Source organism: Muntiacus reevesi, chromosome 4 (assembly GCF_963930625.1).
Source record: "Muntiacus reevesi chromosome 4, mMunRee1.1, whole genome shotgun sequence".
In the NCBI taxonomy this organism is placed as follows: Eukaryota; Metazoa; Chordata; class Mammalia; order Artiodactyla; family Cervidae; genus Muntiacus; species Muntiacus reevesi.
In genome coordinates, this window is record NC_089252.1 from 97,359,359 (window position 1) to 97,378,470 (window position 19,112).

The following is a 19,112-nucleotide window of genomic DNA, read 5'->3' on the forward strand; positions in this document are numbered from 1 at the left end:
TCTATGAGGGATGAAATCCTATGACTCATTTCCTAATCAGTGTTACTATACTAAACCAGTTGTTATTGTCTTTTCACCTGTTAAAAAACTAAAATGTAAGCAAACCTCTTGGATCTTGTGCCTTATCCTCTTAATAAAATAACTGAAAAGTAAAGGTTCTAGAAAATGTATAATCTGGTATTCACTCTTTAGATGAGAATCATGGTATATGATTAGAAAAAAAAAAAAAAAAACAGCACACAACACTCAGTTAGCAACTTATTTAATCAACAGCCCATTTTCCAATATCAGCTTTTAACATTTCCATGGGTTTGGTAGAAAATAAGTTTATGACACTGAAATGGCAGTAGATCTTCCAGTGATAACCTGAAAGTTGCCAGTAGATTCTCAAACCTTCATTGTCGCAGAGGACGTAATAAGGCAATCTCTCTGACTCCTAAAGTCCCCGCAGTGACCTGAATACTCTTTAATATACAGCTTTACTAGATAGGTTTCTGAAATACTATGTGGAGAAGCTATTGCTGCGCCCTCTTTTGAATGGTATCTTCTGCTTCATTTCCATTTTCACTACTAGCAGGATACGGTGCTCTTCCTAAAAGAAACTGTTCCCATTTGGGAATATATTCTTCTACTGATGCCCAGTAAAGAGTCTGGGGGAGAAAAAAAAAACATCCAAAAAGTGAAAAAGCATATCAAGCAATTGAACTTGGCTCTTCATAATAGTCTAAATGTTTATTCCCTTAAGTGTGCGTGTGTGCGTGTACACACACACTCACACACACTCACACACATACGTAGAATGCACTTCCTCTGCAGAATATTTTATGTTAATTTTAGAAAAAAAATCTGGCTACTTACTAGTGTTAATTTTCAAATTTCTCAGTAAAACCAGAGCCTGGCAGAATTACAGGTTTTACAATTTTATTGTGATTTTACACGCCCTCTTGTGGCCAATCATGTGATTATTCCCAGTAGTATCATTTATGGCCACAAAAATCATTAAAAGTTCTTGTTTAATGTTTCTAATCCCGCACCAAATGACTCTTCATACTATAATTATCACAATGAAATGATTCACTGTGAACAACTGCTTTAGAATTAACAGAAAAAGAAGTGACCTGGGATGAGATCAGGAACTGAAATATAAAGAGGATGCTAACAGGATTCGGATGAATTAACCCCTTAGCTGTATGAGGGAGAAACATTAAAAATACGTATCCACTCTATCTTTTAGAACAGCACTTGATGTGGCAAATGGTAGCTTCTTCCCACACTTCTTTGGATAATGACAAAATAATACCAACATCACCTAGCTATTTTTAATTCAAATAACTTGGAAATTGAGGTGCTGTGTTTCTGCCTTGGCTGGAGCAGTCCTTAAGCTACAGAAGCTCCAATTGCATCACTGGATAGCTGTCCATGAGCTGGGTGGTTTCTTGGTTGACTGTCCTAAGTAAGTTGCCAAAAACTGTGTGTCATAGGAGGGCATTTTATATGAGATCGTCACTATCAGTCTCATCTTGGGAAATTCAAAGAGTTAGAGAGCACTGGGGACACACTCTGAGCAATAAAAAGGTATGGGGTGGGAGGAATTTCCTAGTGGTCCAGTGGTTAGGATGCGGCGCTTCCACAGTAGGGGGCTTGGGTTCAACCTGTGGTCAGAGAACTAAGATTCCATGTGCTGCATGACCAAAAAATAAAATACTGTCATTTGGAAAAAAGAGATAACGAGAGTTCTGCAAGCCGAAGATGGTATGGGCCTCCATTTATCTAGGCGTCTGTGCATGTGGTCTGAGAAGCAGCCTGACGTACTTAAAGCAGGGCCATCCTGCTGCGCGAGACTCGCCTAGAAAAACACCAGCCGAGGCCTGTGGTTGGGTGTTTCTCCGCCATTCATGGCTGGATTAACCCCTATTGTGTGGCCCTGTGCAGGCCAGGCTAAGGTATTGGAAAATTCAACAAAGACAAAGACATGCCCAGGGCACAACTTTGAACGGGAGTTTTTTCTGTCCTTGATCACTGCCTTTTCTTATTACCCTAGATGACACAGAAGATTGCGGGGCAAATTCTCAGCCTTGCATTTTTGAGTCTGTTCACCTCCTTGGTTAGGCAGCAGGCAAAACTGCACTTAGAAAAAGGTCATTAAAAATATAGTGAAACTATTTTATATGTAGCAAATTCCCTTTCGGCACACATACATGCATATACCAACTATGGTTTATTTTTGCCAGCCATCTTCTCAATCTGTTCTTGAACAGAGCAAAATCAAACAGACAAAAGCCACGCTGTGCTGCATGATAATATGCATTTAAATAGCGCTGGTTGCATTTTTCGGTGAAGAGACTGAGCTGCTACTTGTAACATCAGCCAACAGGAAAAGCATTTTGGTGAGGCTGTCATCTTAAGATTTAGTGTATATTGTCTGTTAGGATTTAACACGAAAGTAGTTTCTAAGTGACTTGGTGAAAAGACACAAGGTCTTGATAAAATTTTCACTTGATGTAAAAATTTTTTAAAACCAAAATACTTACAGACTACTACATCGTACAAGGTATGGCACTGTGGACAGAGAGATCAATCAGATACATTTTGTGTATTTTATTGGATGCAGAAAGCTGGGAAATACACAGAGCCACTTAAAATGCACTACTGACAGAATAGGAGTCTCTTGTTGGACATTTGTTCTTTAAGATTCTCACCTCAAGAGCAGCCACCTCAGCTGGTAGCACTGAATGAATCCGGGTCTGTAGAGACTTTTCTGCTGCTTCTATATCCTGAAACAGATAGAAGCATTTTTCAAAACATTCACAGACACACACAGCACCTCTAATAGCAATAGCTATATATTTCTAATCTCTTGCTTCAACTCTCCTCTGCATACACAGTTTAAACTCATGGAGATGATGCTGACAGAGAACTGATCACTGCTTAATTAACCAGTTGCAAATAGAGAACCAAGCGTTTCTTATTTTAAAATAAAAGGCAGGGGATGGGGGTGGTACATCTAAGTTCTGCCTTTTTCATTTTAAGTAGTTAGTAAATGCCAATAATTCTTGGAAAAAGAACTTCCTCTAAAACTGCTCAGAGGACTAACTTAGCTTTAAAATCCTTTAAAAACAGCCAGATGGATAAAATAGTCAAATATTCCGATACTAAAAACAATCAGATCCTCAGACCCACGCTAGGCTAACCTTCAAAGTGGAGAGTTCTAGTCTGTCTAGATCATGCACATGGTATATTAATGACACACCTTTCATTTATGCAAGGCTTCATATTTGAATTTTATACATAGGCAAATAGTCCCTATATTTAAAAGGTCCATGAGGTACCTGAGTACTCTGCAATAAGAACCTTTCGCTACGCTATTTAGACTTTTAGTACCAGATTTCTAAGCTAATCTCAAAGGCAAATTTTATTGCGAGGTAGTATATCCTTCAGCTCATGGCATTCAAGCACTATGTGTTACTAAGTACTTAAACATGTAGATACTTATGTTTTCTCTTATGAATGTGGAAACACAAGAGTATTTAAGCTTGATTCATACTTCAGGAACGATTTTATCTAGATCTGTACATAAAGTTCATGCCCAGAAATGTAAGACTTTACAAGTTGTTAGAGAGACACTCAAGCCCCGTGTAGTAAATTCTCCCCAAATCAGCACCTCTGTTGTCTCGTGCTTGCTCAGGTTTGTCCAGTTCACGGCCACTGGTGGGAAGGCTGTGTAAATTCTGTCTCTCAGCTTAATAAGTTGATAGAAAAGAAAAAGTTCTCTGCTCCATGTAGAAGCACAGGAGCGATCTGAGTACAGGGCTGTTGGACAGAAGGAGAGCGATGGAAAAGGGCGTGGGAGTGGGGTGTGAAGAAGCCAACGCTGAACAGGAGAAAAGAGATAGCAGATGGCAGCGGCGGGAGCAAGGGATGGGTGTGAAATGGAAAAGGGAAAAACAGGAAATTCCCTAAAGGGACTCCCCAAAGTTGCACAGCCATTAGTGCACCTGCTGTCTGGAGGAAGGTGATTTGAAGGGGAAAGAAAATGATTTAGGGATAAAAAGCTCATCTATTAGCATCTCTATCCCATACCAGCAGTTCACGACCAACACGCAGGCTTAGAGAGGGCTTTTGATGTCAATGATACAACAGACACGGGATACCAACTCTTCTGTTTACGCTGAGATTCAACAGGGTTCTGGAAAAACCGCTTTATACATCTAGGAATCAAACAAAACTCACAATCCCAATGTTACCATTATTCTAAGAACAGTTGCAAAGTTACCTGAACTGGGAGATCTAGGTGCTATTAGCACCTATCAGTTCAGTTCAGTCGCTCAGTCGTGTCCGACTCTTTGCGACCTATAGGCAAGATTAAATATTTTTCTTAAAGATCAGAGAATAAGAATACTGAGTTTCTTGTAGAGAAGAGCAGATTTGCAGTGGAAAGAGCAGACAGGAGGAGAGGGACGCATGGCCTGGAAAAGCAGGCCCAAGTCCACCAAACCCGTCTGTCATCTCTGCAGCGTTTGGACAAGGGATTATCACCCCTCGAGAGAACTTCTTCCTTAGCTCAAGTCATATTTCACTTCCTTCAGTGTTTCGCTTACCTCTCGGACTCCTCCCCCTCTGCTCCTTGGCTGGCTCTTTTTTTCTCTCATTAATCCTCAGTGTGGGCTTTCTTAAGATTTGAGACATCTGGCCCCAGCTTTTCACTTTTTCTGCCTCCAAGATTGTCTCTGATCCAGTATCAATTATTATTATAGAAGGATGGTTAATTTCTCTTCCTGGCCCTTAATTCTAAACCTGATAAAACTAAACTCATCTTTTTCCACTGAATGTATTAAACGTGTACTAGTGGGAATTCTATCCACTCAGATACCTGTGCTGTATCGTGTAATTCCAAATCTTATTCCTGCCATTTAAAAATTCAGCGCTCCCTATATTGTTCTTTCAGGATGTCTCCTCTGGCCTTTTCATGTGATTGTTAATGCTGTGGCCTTCTGATTACACTTATTCATTCCACAAATACTTAATGCTTACTTGTACTCATGCCTAGACCATATCGTACTTTAATACATACTTAACTTGGAATTGATTAGTTCTGCTAAAAGCTACTTTACATATGTCCTCCCTTAGATTTAAAAAAAGATAAATTGGTACCCACAACACAGAGGATCAAGCAGGCATTCCTTAGCCTGACTCAGAATCTCAGCAATTTGACAGCATCCTTCTGTAGCAAGTTGTATCTTAATCCTTCGACATAAGAACCTTCTTTTTCACTATACGCTGCCTAAAGGAAAGGACTATGTCTTATATAACCTTTAAGCATCTGAGAATCTAATAAGTGCAGGGTATGTACTAGGTACTGAAATGTTCATTAAGTAAATACAGGCTGAAGGGTCAAAGAATCCTGAGTATAAATCAGAAACTTTAAAGAAAAAGAAAAAAGTACCCAAGGGGGTGGGGGAAGAAAAGGAAGAAAGGAGAACAGGGGCTTGCTGGCCAGCTTTACCTGACTCCCTTGTTGTTGTACAGACTTGTCACTAGACCTTTTAAAATTGTATGCAGTTAGAAAACAGCTGACAAAGCAGTCCCTACAGCTTGAAAATAAACAGATCTAACTGCTGTCTAGTAGGTGGCATAGCTACACAGAGAATAAATATATCAGTTGACCTTAGAACACAATATTTTGAGTGAGCACCCCTAGTGAGATACACCCTAAGGACAAAAAGAATCTTAGTAAAAGCATGTTACTGAAAACGATTCTTTATAATCACATGGACAGTGACGGTGCTGTCTGGATCCTAGGATATAAGGTACAGAAGTAGCTGTGCTGGTGTTGGAAACTTTTTTGGGAACAGATTTTGGATTTCAGAAAAAGAAGTTAGAGGTATAAAATCTATGATTTTAAGTTAAAAGCCTTGCAAATTGGAATCCTGGAATTTCTGATAGGAGCTCTTATCTTTAAAAAAAAAAAAAAAAAGGGTCAAAATAAACACCACCATTGCCCAGAGAGAGGGCTCCGAACATATTTCCTACCAAAAGGATCCAGGGCTTCTTGGAACAGTGGCTGTTCCAGATCTCAGCAACAAATGCACATGATGAGCCTGGAATGTTTCATCAGAACAGAAAGGAAACTGTCATGCTGCTGAGATCTCAGCAGAGGCATTCAGGAGCTAATCTGAAGAGGTTCCCACTTGTTTAAAATGGGACAAGTTGACAATAAACGGGAATAAATACTGAAATGAACTGAAACATTTCCAACCCAGGACACCTTAAAAAACAGCAGCAACAAAACACAAAACAATATAAAAAACCAACCAAAACCAACAACACCTAATTGGTCACTTTTGCAGGACAGTAGAGAGCCAACCTATTATTCTGAAAACTAAATAGAATCAAGCATTCGTCATGCTTATTCCTCTATGAAATATACCTCAGTGTAATCAAATAATTATGAGGACAAGTGTCTCTTAATATAACTAATCAGCAGTTGAATGAGAAGGAATAAAAGAATTTGAATATTGCTTTTCATAACCCCTAATGAGTATACTTGGGCAGTGATCATCAATGCCTAACATTCCAAAAAAAGAGAGACAGCTGGCATTATGGAAGTGTTCTTCCCAAAAACATAGAATCTGAATCTGCTCAGACCTCTCTATAATCTGTACTGCTAATGGAGTATTTCTTAGCCTCAAGTAGCTGCTGAGCACTTGAAATATACAAGTCTGAATTAAGATGTGTTGTGATGTACAATACACACTGAATTTTAAGGGTCTAGTAAGAAAATAGAATATAAAATATTTACTAACTTTTTATAGCAATTACATTTGAAATATGTTTGAAGTCTTAACATTTTATTTAGTCTGTTCAGGTTGACATTATTAAAATTAGTTCCTTGGAAATTTAAAATTACATATGTGGCTTGCACCACATTTCTGTTACACAACACAATTTAGATCTGTCAATTATATTAAAAGGAATGAGGGGAAACAGAGCAACATGTTAAATGAGTACCTCAGTGATGGAAGTAGTGATACCCAGAAACTCTAACGGGACAAATGACCCAATTCCTTTAACAAATATATTAAAAGTGGGGATAAAAGAGCAGGGAGAACTGTGAGAAATTTAGGAAACCTCTATCAATTACAAGTTGAATTTTATTTGGAACCTGATTAGCTATTTGAGGGCTTATTGTTAATTTCTTAGGTTGATACTGACATTTTGATTTTGGTTAAGACAGTCCTTATCTTTTAGTGACAGACACTGAAATAAAGGGATGTACAGAAATACTTACAGGTGAAACAATGCAGTGTCTGAAGGTTAGCTTCAAAGTGATGTGAGGGGGTAGAGGTGAAGAGTATAGACAAAACAAGCTGGCTGTGTTCTGACAATGATTGAATGTGAGTGATAAGTGCATGGAAATATTCTTCTATCCCTTCTTTTGCATAGTTGTGAGATTTTTCATAGCAATTAAAAAACAAGCTTCCAGTGGGTGACAGTATAACTGTTACTCTATGGCATGACTCGGGAGCCTGTATAAACAAATTGACTCCTGAATAGGAAAAGGAAGGAGCACAAAGCATCATGTACCAAGATATGTCTTTGCTCCTCCCTGCCTACATCCCTCCCTCCCCATCGAGCTGCGGCTGGGCTGGGTTTAATCTTTTAAGCTGCTGGAGTGGCAATTTCTGGGATACAAAAAATAAGATATTAAAGACATGAAGTGTAAGGGTCATTGGTACAGAGAACGCATGTGTTAAACATACGCATTGGGGCAAGTGAGAAATGTGAGAGGAAAGAGCAGAGGCCTGGGCCGGCAAATACTGGCCATCCTGGGTGGCAGTCGTGACTGCCAGCTGCCCCGTGGAGGCTTCCAGGACGTCCCCGAAGGAGAGCCCCGGCTGTGTGTCTGACCTGCTGGAGGACACTCTCGTTCTTCCTCACTCTGTCCTATTGGTTTATCTCACAAGAGATGGACCTGTTGCCAACAAAGCATCTTGTGGGGTTTAAACTAAATTTTGTAGAGTGAAAGGTGGGAGAGAGGGTGGTTTATATCATGGAAATATTTGTAGAATAAAATATTTTCAGGCTTCTAAGTCCATTTAAGTTTGATTTTAAAAGGCAAATAGAGTTCATTGTATTAACGGTAACAGAAAAAAAAAAATCACTGAGCCAGTTTTCAAAATCCACTGTCTTCCATGACATTTACTGACTAAACCCTCACTATGAATTTTCTTCACTACTTACATTCATATACATTTTTTTACTAAGTTTGAATCTTTGATGGGATTACTCTCATTCCCCTTTTAAAATCAGTCTTTGATATTTGTGCTAATTTATTTATTCAAATGCAATTAAAGACACTTTTTGTTGGGATTTTACTAAATCTAAAAATAATTTTGTGACAGATGACTTAGAAAAAATAATAGTTTCCCCAGTCAGGATTAAGGCTTATGTCTTCATTTAAGTTTTCCCTTAAAACTGCCACTGAAGTGTAATAATTATCTTCATAGCAGTCATACAGATCCTTTGTTAAGAGCATTCCCAAGTATGTATTTTATAATTTTATTGCTAACGTGAATGTGATCTCTATTTTCCACCTGTATACATAGGATTGCTATTGATTTTTATATGTCTATGTTTTACCCATTAATTTTACTCAACTCATACTAGTTTTGAAACAACCTTGGCTTCTCTTAAGTATAAAGACATGTCATTGAAAGATGCTAGTGTTATATCTTTCTTTCTTAAAGTTAAAGCTCATGCCCTTTTAGTGTTCATGATACTGTTCAGAACATGGGAATAAAGGCAGATAATGGACAGTATACAGTCATCCTTACTTTGTTTACTATATTATAGGAGTGCTACCAGGTTTTAAGGGCACCATTTTCAATTGCACTTGGTACTTAAGTACCTATCCTGCTCTAACTTAATCTGTGTGTGTGTGTGTGTTCAGGAGGCTCTTATTCCTTGATTGTGGATCAAATCTGTGCCCCCTGCACTGGGAGCAGAGTCTTAACCACTGAACTGCCCAGGAAATCCTATTTAATCTGTTCTTGCAAAGGGATGTTAGGAGTGATACATTATGGTTTTCTCATCTCTATAAATTAAGGGATTCGCCCAGATCAGTGGTTTTCCCAGTTCTCTAGAGACCCGGCAGTACAGTCAAGGAAGGGACTGTAGGACTTTGGGCCAAAGCAGGACCACTTTTATCTACTGTGTGTGCTCAGTCATGTCTGAATCTTTGTGACCCTTTGGACTGTTGCCCGCCAGGCTCCTCTGTCCACAGTATTTCCCAGGCAAGAATACTGGAGTAGATTGCCATTCCCTCCTTCAGGGGATCTTCCTGACCCAGGGGTTGAACTCGCATCTCCTGCATTGGCAAGTGGGTTGTTTACCACTAAGCATCGGGGAAGACCTTTATTTTACATCTGTGGGAAAAGTTTTTATGCTAAAAAACAAAACAAAGCAAAACAAAAAAGACTTTAGATAAGAATCTAAAGCTATATGCTTTTTACAGTCTTTCCCAGCTCAAATTCTGTAATCAAGTCCTATTTATCTTAACAATAACTTCTGTGGGAGAGCCACTAAAATTATATCCCTTGTATATAAAAATTATATATGAGGGAAAGAAGGACAAAAAAAGGTTGCATATCCAATTATTCAAAGTGACTAAGCACACATGTTAAAAACTAGGGGGAAACTGCATCTGTAACTTTACCTGGGATGTAAGAGAGTTAAAAAATGTTTATAAAAAGCTGAAAGGAAATATAGAAAAATATACTAGTTTCTGGACAGGCAGATGATATAGAAGGTTTTCCATCTTGGCTCTTTCAAGTTTTTTTATAATAAGAGTATATTATTTTGATAATTAAGGGAAAAAACACCATACCAAACTGGTTTCTTAAGACTACGAAACTAGATTCATTACCTTCCTTTTAGATATGACAGTGATTTCTTAGCTACCTCCTTAAATCTCTCCATTTTTGAAATTACTTTGCTAAATAGCAAATGAATCTTTCTTAAAAACTCTTTCACATGTTTAAGTCTTGCTTTTTTTTTTTTTTTTATATTATCTCTACATACCAAGTCTCAACTTCATTTCATCTCACAATATACATTCAGCCTGTTTCTTGGGGCCTTGCAGTTAACTGGGGCCAGTTAGCTTAGGATCCCGTAAACATTAATAGGCCGTTCATTCTTCTTCTGGTCTTGGCTGGTCCTTGAGAACTCAATGGAATGTCTTCCCGCTTAGCTTAGCTTCTTCTCTGAGACCTCATAGAATATTCTAGCTCTCAAGAGTTTTTAACACTTCTAAAGTGCTAAGTACTTTAACACTCCTAAAGTGCTGAGTACCCTGGAGGAGGGCATGGCAACCCACTCCAGTATTCTTGCCTGGAAAATCTCCATGGACAGAGGGCCTGGCGGGTTACAGTCCACGGGGTCACAAAGAGGAGGACACAGCTGAGCGACTGAGCACACAGCAAAGTACTGAGTATTTCACAGCGTGTAATTAATGTTTGATCATACAGGGTCTTTGTTTTGCATATATTTTAGGTCATGAACAGAGCCTGTAAGCTATTTGATGTAAAGGACCTAACTTGTAGTTACTTTGTTACCTTCACTTTCTGCTCAAAACTAGCTCAAGAGTAAAGAGCTGGGCATTCGTCAAATACTTGGGCATTAAAAGGAAGACAATATTACCTGCACTAGCCGATATTACCTGCACTTACCGTAACAAGTAGCAAGCAAGCCGTGAAGACTTCCAATTTGGATTTTCTGACTTTTCAGAGCAACTTCTAGATTACCCTATATATTTCCATTTAAAAATAAATATTGCAAATACCATTGGGCAAGTAAGACATATGGCAATATAGAATGCTTTGGTAGCACTATGGCTGTGACTTAAATTACTGTGGATCAAACTGCCAGAAGCTGAGAAGATAACTGAATTTTCCTCTTCCTTTATCCTCTAGTGAGGACAGAAGAGAACTACATCATGCCTATCGATGAAAATATTTAACAATAAAAAACTGAAAACACTGCTTTATAACTTAAATAATATAGCCTTACTACCAAATGTTTTAGTCATAGGATCTCTTGGAAGCTCGAATGGAAGCAAACTTTAGGGTTTTAATTATGGATGAAGCCATACAATTCTGGAAGCAAAGTACAGCAAGCAGCCAAAAATGTTACACATATGATTTTACTCCAAATGGGCACACTGGCCAAATGGTGAGGCCCTGCGCAGTCACATACTTTGACCACCTCCTCCATCACCATCAAAGAAGATCCTGGGAAATCTGTTACCTCAGATACGAAATCTGTACATTGACTGTGGCCCCAGGAGGGCAAAATCAAATTGTTTCGAGCATATGATAGGTACTTTATCATGTTTCAGAATCTCCCTACAAATAAAAGAAGATGGAAGATAGAAGTTATGTCTTTTTTTTTCTTTTTTTGGTTGCGTTAGGTCTTAGTTGCGATATGGGCATGAGGAATCTTAGTTCCCTGACCAGGGATCCAACTCATGTACCCTGCATGAGAAGACAGATTCTTAACCACTGGGCTGCCAGGGAAGTCCCCAGAAGCTATGTCTTGTATTTATTACTTCTTGTACAAAGATGGCTTTAAAGTTCTCTTTATAGTTATTGATTTTTCATTAGCCTAAGCAAACGTCAAGGCTCTCATTTTAATAAGTGAAAATCCATGCTTCTTTTCCAGTTAACATGAAGTTAAATAGTAGTGTATCATTAATTCTATTTGTTACTCAAAGGAATTACATAAATCAAAGTAATGAAATTGAATTAAAACCTTTTTGCAAAAGTGGGGAAAATAGGTTTCATTCATTCAGAGAATCTTACCTTTAAAAGACTAACATTCCTTCGTAAAGCAGCGTTAGCTGCTTGTGTCTGTGAGGCCTTTCCCTTGTTTTGATCTTCAGGTTTATTCTCCATTCGTTGAAGTAACATTAATCTTTGTGATACTCTACAAAAAAATGAAGATTATGTAAAGATTTTAAAAAGAAACATTTTATTGCTTGGCCAATATAAATCATTTCTTAATTGCACCTCACTTCCAGTTCAACCTACTTTTAAAGCCAGTTACTATATGTCAGTTAATAAGACAGTGAAAAACTTAGGTAGTTCAGGAAGTCTTCAGTCTCAGTGAAATTATTTTTATTTTCATATTTACACTGTAAGTACACACTTGTGTTTTTTTAACCTCTCTAGTCTTGAAAGTATTTTAAAGTGTTGGAAAATATTTAGTGCAAATGCAAACTGTAATCCATACCCCTTTGTACACACACTTAAATATACCTCCCCACACAGACATTGGTATGACTTGCTATACAAAACCTTCTGCTTAACACTTCAGTACCCCTGAATCTTATGTTACACATTTAGAATTGTGCTAAACTTCCATATGTTTGAAGCAGCAATAAAAATATTTTTTTCCTCTTTTTCCAAGAGAAAGATGATAGTTCCATGTATGAGTGAGAGGCTGTGTGTACACATGCATACTCACAACATGGTAAAACTAATTGAAGATGTAGAAAGTTGTAAATAAATCATCAAACCACTTGGTTATATATAACGGACTTCAAAAGTTTCTCCATGGTTAAATGCTCCTTTTATAAGTGTTTAGTCTTATTAAGTGATCAAATGGGAAAACATACCCAAATGGTACAGTAACGGTCTAGCTATTTCTCAAAGAGTTGAGGAGATTCTCAGGAAACAGTATATTTCTCAGGGTTGTTCTTGAGAGTAGAAATAAAAAGCCAGGTCTTTGAAAAGTCATTTTCATAAAAAAAAAAACCTTAGAAGGCCATGGCAGAGAGGCTGGTAGTTATTTAAAGAAAAGCAAAACATGAGAGCCCACAAACAGCGGTTAGCGAAGGGTTAATACTAAATAACAGTGCCGGACTGGCCATATAATTTGCAGAGCCCAGTGCAAAATGAAAAGGTTGCTCCTAGGCTAAATCTAGTGCAGGGCCTGTGTCTATACAGGTCACATACTCATGAAAGCTGGTCTTGGTAAAAGGCTTAGAGAAGTTCACTGAACTGCAGTGTAGAGCATAGAGCAGCTAAGAGGGAGAGTGAATTTATCTAGATACTAGTAACAAGAAATTAAAGACATAAAACATAATCAGACCTTTTAATCTTTGTTGTTCTTGAGGGGTAATGACATTCCTTAAAACCAAAATCTCTCAAGTGTCACAAAAATTGACACACTTACAGATTTTTAGGTTTTCCTGTGCACACAGTGTCACTAATAAAACCAGTACAGTGCATACATTGAGATTAGCCTTTTTAAAACAACAACAACTTACATTTCTTCATGTCTTTTAGAAAGGCGAATTTCTTGAGTGAGCAGAGACGTCATCTTTAATCAAAGCTGCCTTGATAAGCTTTCTGCTAAATAGTAAGGACATTTACAGTTATTTCTACCCCATGGTCTTAGCTTTGCAACATTTTGATCATTCAGCATCTCAATCTATTGGTTCTGTCTCAGAAGGGAAAAATACAGCTTGGCCTGTGATGATGTTTTTAAATGCATTCTTTCATTTTACATATGTTTACTCACAATGCATAGTTTTCCAGATGCCATATGCATCCCAGAACACTGACACAGGTAAACACAGCATACTTCCCCTGTCCCCCACCCCCAACCACACATACACTTTAACCTTAATCAGAATTCAAAACAAGCAGCTGGTACCAAGACTAGTAAACATTTTACTGAATCAACAAAACAGAAAAAAAAAAAAATCCACTGTGTATAATTCAGAGAAATACCATCCCTCAGACACACAGAGAGACAAACAAGTATGAAAACCAACTGGAAACTCGTGGTTTTTCCTTTATTGGAAGACTGCCCAGTTCTACTATCTCTCTTCCAGATGGGGAAGTATTTTTCATGCCTAACTGTGGAGAAAAGTATCTTAAAGTGGTTTCACCTTACCCTGGCTGCTCTGGACTCTTCATCAGCGGAGTTTGGGAAAACCCATTTTCACAAAACACTACACCATTAGCAAGCTCACCTTGGTAGTAGAAGTACCTGGGCCAATACAGACAGAAGTCTAGTGAACTACTTGGATGGCTGTGAGTCTGAAGCCAAATCATCTGGTTGGGTGCAAGGACCGAAGTTTCCTGACTGCACAAAGGGAGAATGCAGCTAAGCCGAAATAATATAATTTAAAAAAAAAAAAAAAAAAAAAAGAATGAAAATTCAGTCTTAGAATGAAGCACTGGCTTTCCTAAATTTTATGAAACTAATACTGGTTGTCTGCTCGTCGCCTGCGTTTCCAGCACTGATTTAAAAAAAAAAAAAAAAAAAAAGCCCTACTTTCAGCACACACACAGAGCGTAGGTCTCTGAGCAAAGTCGAGGAAAATGGAAATATACTGCCCTGCCCTCAACGGGTTTCTTCCTGAAGATACCGCTGTTTTCAGCACCGCGGACAGCAGTCGCGCGCAGGCTAGCCAGGAAGGGGTCGAATTACAGATACTTCGACGAAATCACCTCAGGCCTTTCTCCCAGTTTCGAATGCAGTGTCAAGGAAATCGCTGGAAGTGAGTCCATGGTAACTTCTTTTCTGTGGCGACCCGCATCAGCACTTCAGAAAAAGTCTGCCTTCTGAGCCGAAGATCCGCAGCTTTTCGGAGTCATCAGCTGACCAACCACTGCAACTCTCGCTTACTCTGGAAGGGCTCGGGAACTTTCCTCGTCACCCTACCTCTTTCCCCTGTAACAGCATCCTCGCCACCAGCGCACAGCTGTCCTTCGGACACTCGGGGCACTCACCCGCCGGCCGTCCTACTGTCGGACCTCACTCACCGAGCCCCGTACTGACTTCTTCCGGGAAGGCGCGCCACAGACTGTGCGGACGTTAGGTCTCCGCGCAGGCGTGGGCGTGGCCACGCCACCAAGCTGCGCAAGCGCGACGCGAAGTGATGTCATCACGTACTTATAAAAGGAGCGCGTCTATCACCAAACGCTACTGAAGTAAGGCGGCTCCGAAGAAGGGCGGTGAAGACGTCACAAACTGGGTGGAAAATCCCTTTGGTGGTAGCTTAATTTCAAACCTCTTTTAAGCGTATCTGCATGTATTGAAAAGACTTTAGAGAATGAAAATGGTTTCTTACAAGCCAGAACATCACAGTAGAATGTGGAGGAGAGAAAAACAGTGAGTCCTGCAAAGTGTTGAAACAGACTTTACAATCAGGGCTTCCCAGGTGGCGCTAGTGGTAAGAACTCGCCTGCCAAAGCAGGAGATTAGGAGAGGCGCTTTGATCCGTGGGTTGGGAAGATCCCCTGGAGGTGGAAATGGTGGCCCACTCCAGTATTCTTGCCTGGAGAATCCCATGGACAGAGGAGCCTGGTGGGCTACAGTCCGTGGGATCGCAAAGAGTCAGACACGATTGAAGTGACTAACCACGTAAGCCCAATCAGGTCCACACTTGCCCAAGGAATAGCTTCAGAACGCTTCACCCTGGGCGTCTGTTGCTGAGCCGGACAGCAGAGGTCTTCCTGCTTGTAGGGCAGCCCCCATAGGGATAATAATGCTGATCTTTCACTTGTTGAGAAATATGCGTATCAGTTCCTGTATTTCTATGGATGATCTCATTAACTGAATCCCCACAAGGCCTGGTGAGATAGATGTCATTCTCCGCGTTTGACAAACAAGGAAACAAACTTGATCATTGATTTAAGTTGTAGCTGGAAGCCATCAGAGCCTCCATTTGATTTCCCACAACCCTAGGGACAAAAACATTTGGGAATAATCCTTCGGTGTTGTAAAGTACATTCTTAAATATTCCTATTGAAAGAACTTTGTAAGTTACATGGTAGTATCTTTAATTACAGAGTAAAATGTTGAGGTTCTGGAGGGGTAATGTTTTCTTTCTGAAGGTTACTGAGTTGGTAAAGGGCAAAGAGCTAGGACTCCATTCTAGGTGTTTAAATTTTGTTTTTTCTTCCAGAATATCTACATTAAATTTATCTCCTGCTTGAGGACTACTGCACTCGTGTGTTTTCTTTGTTTGGAACGCCCTTTCCCCAGATACTGACATAAACTCAGTTCTCATCTTTCAGTGCTGCTTCCTCAGCGAAGTCCCTGAACCTCCAGTGGAGGATCACAAGTCTGTCTCTTCACCCTTCATGCTCTTTCTCCTGCTATACTTCTCTCCAGAACATAGTATCATTCCACATATTTTCTAACCACTTGTTTATTTGTTTACTAGGCACCTCCAACTGGAATTTGAACTTCCTTTTAATTGTCTCTTTTTATTTACTGAACTGTTGAAACTACCTGACTATAGGTGCTCAGTAAATATTTTTGAATGAATGGATTAAATAACTCCTCCTGTTGAAATTTCATCATAATGTAAGACAGCTGTGTCTTCAGTTGCTAGGACTTTAGCTTTACTTCAGTTCAGTTGCTCAATTATGTCTGACTCTTTGGGATTCCATGGATTGCAGCATTCCAGGCTTTCCTGTCCATCACCAACTCCCAGAGCTTGCTCAAACTCATGTCCATCAAATCAGTGATGCCATCGAACCATCTCATCCTCTGTCATCCCTTTCTCTTCCTGCCTTCAATCATTCCCAGCATCAGGGTCTTTTCCAATGAGTCAGCTCTTCACATCAGGTGGCCACAGTATTGGAGCTTCAGCATCAGTCCTTCCAACGAATATTCAGCATTGATTTCCTTTAGGATCCTACACTGGTTTGATTTCCTGCAGTCCAAGGGACTCTCGAGAGTCTTCTCCAACACCACAGTTTGTAAGCATCAATTCTTTGGTGGTCACCTTCTTTATGGTCCAACTCTCACATTCATACATGACTACTGGAAAAACCATAGCTTTGACTAGACAGACCTTTGTTGGTAAGGTAATGCCTCTGCTTTTTAATATGCTGTCTAGATTGGTCATAGCTTTTCTTCCAAGGAGGAAGCTTCTTTTAATTTCATGGCTGCAGTTGCCATCTGCAGTGATTTTGGAGCCCAAGAAAATAGTCTGTCTCTGCTTCCATTATTTCCCCATCTATTTGCCTTGAAGTGATGGGACCAGATACCATGATCTTAGTTTTTTGAATGTTGAGTTTTAAGCTAGCTTTTTCACTCTTCTCTTTCACTTTAATCAAGAGGCTGTTTAGTTCTTCACTTTCTACCATAAGGGTGGTGTCATCTGCATATCTGAGGTTATTGATTTTTCTCCCGGCAGTCTTGATTCCAGCTTGTACTTCATCCAGCCTGGCATTTCACATGATGCACTCTGCATATAACTTAAATAAGCAGGATGATAGTATATACCTTTAGCTTTACTTGGTAAAGATTAAAAAATAGACCTCTAAATGGTCTTGTATTGTAGAAATAGAAGGGAGTTATTGCATGGTTACAAGGCATTCTTGTTTATCTTTTATTGAAGTTAAAAAATAAGGATTTTTCTTAAATTGGTAATGCGTTGCATGAAGTAGGGAGCTGAGAGACAGCATATTAAAACTTTGGTATGTTGCTTAAAACAAACTTCTCACCTCTCTCCTTTATGTAAGCTTGCGTAGTGACACAACTGGGTCAAATCCAGGCCTTTGACCTTTGAATCCAGTTTCTTTCAGTCATATCATGCCTTGGCATTGAACTATGGAATGCTTTAGAAATTTTCTTGCAATTTTTAGGAGAATATAAGTAGGGCTACCTCACAGACACTTAGAATTTATTCTCCAGTATTTACTCTCTGCCTGAAGATCTGCTCTGATAGGTCCCCTCCCCCTGATAGGCTCCCTCTTCCATGGTTGATCCTGTGAGATGCCTGGCTGGGAGAAGAATCTCTGGCAATTCACAGGCTAGCTATTAACATATAGCTTCTGTGTTTGCTGTGTAAGTTTAGGTACTTTCTGGAGTGAGCTATTCATGGCATGCCATGAAAATTATCATAACCTACTAAGTATCACTTGGTCCATAATGAGGCCTTCTCTCAGTATGTGGTGGTTATTGCTTCCTAGCCCTAGACTAGTTCTGTGCATTAGTATGCCATAATTATCCCCTTAGCCTTTCATGTCCATGGGGAATTCCATGGAGTGAGCAGCCTGGCAGGTTTACAGTCAATGGGGTCGGAAAGAGTTGCACACAGCTGAGTGACTAACACGTGTGATTTAGTTATAAAGATGTATTTATTAAGCATGTGTAAAATGCAGTCTCTGCCCTCAAGGGCCTAGAGTCTGGCTGGGCTGTTAAGGCATATGTGAAGCTAAAGGATGATGATTGACAGCATAAAAATGGGCTAATAAATACCTATTGAGTGCATGTTCTGTAGTAGGCTCTTTGCATGAATTACTCTTCTAATCCTCGTAACTACTCCATGAGCAACAGTGCCAGACTCTTACTATCCCCGTGTTCATAGTTGAGAAAACCGAGACTTAAGTTTTGACTAACTTAAATGACTTTAGAGCCCACTGCTAGTAAATGGATTCCAGCTTGTTTGATGTTAGTATTCTAAGTAGTTATGTATATTGTCTTGAGAATGTGTAATTAAAATATATCATTCGGATATTGAGAGAGCTAGAAAAGGCAGGAGAGATGAGTTTGACTTGGGATAGTCTCGATGGCATTTTGGGAGACTGTGGTGGAGTTTGAAAAGTGGGTGGGACTTGGAGACTTTGCAAATGGATGGAGTTTGGAGGTCTGTTTTTGTGATTGGATGTATGGGGTGAGTGGGGTGTGAAGTGTTCTGTATGAAGGGTTCAGTGGGCACAGGAGTGTGTGCTTGAGAAAACACCTGGAATGAGGGTCAGTAGAAAGGAAGCGTTGAGAAGAGTGTTTTCCCCTCTCCCCCCCCCCCCCTATTTTAAAGGTTTCATTTCTAGTGCCAGAGAATATGAAAATAGAGGATTGACAGTAATAAAGAGAGGGAGTGTTTTTGTAGATGAGACTGATGAGTGGAGAATAGAAATGATGACAAAAGAGGAAGGCTTGATGATGAAAAAGGCAGGACATGCTGTAGAGTAAGAAATAACTGAAAGAATTTCAGAATCCTTGACAATTTCAAAGACTCCAAGTTACTAACAGTAAATTCTGTTACGCTTTGTACAAAGGCCGTCATTTTAGACTTCATTTGG

The 19,112-nt window shown here is 39.5% G+C and overlaps 1 protein-coding gene across 10 annotated transcripts; it reads right to left on the reverse strand.

The window, feature by feature from the left end:
- Positions 1–252: 252 nt before the first annotated feature.
- CEP15 (centrosomal protein 15) lies at positions 253–14,871 on the reverse strand. 10 transcript variants are annotated; one of them, XM_065935315.1, is made up of 6 exons: positions 14,520–14,871; positions 14,039–14,151; positions 13,328–13,412; positions 11,859–11,982; positions 2,700–2,774; positions 253–650 (listed from the first exon to the last, which is right to left on the reverse strand). In XM_065935315.1, exons 3-6 carry the CDS (start codon positions 13,378–13,380, stop codon positions 516–518), a joined length of 387 nt encoding a protein of 128 aa, XP_065791387.1. In that variant the 5' UTR covers positions 13,381–13,412; positions 14,039–14,151; positions 14,520–14,871; the 3' UTR covers positions 253–515. The 10 variants fall into 10 exon arrangements, with proteins under 10 accessions (XP_065791387.1, XP_065791386.1, XP_065791388.1 ...); XM_065935314.1 differs by having other exon boundaries at positions 14,039–14,172; XM_065935316.1 differs by having other exon boundaries at positions 14,039–14,172; positions 14,802–14,819.
- Between the last annotated feature and the right edge of the window lie 4,241 nt (positions 14,872–19,112).

Coding starts and splice junctions, on each gene's coding strand:
- CEP15 (XM_065935317.1), bottom strand. CDS start 13,380: ATGACGTCTCTGCTCACTCAAGAAATTCGCCTTTCTAAAAGACATGAA. Junction 11,983..13,327: donor TCTAAAAGACATGAAGAAAT/GTAAGTTGTTGT, acceptor ATTTTTTTGTAG/AGTATCACAAAGATTAATGT. Junction 2,775..11,858: donor GGAATGTTAGTCTTTTAAAG/GTAAGATTCTCT, acceptor TATCTGTTTCAG/GATATAGAAGCAGCAGAAAA.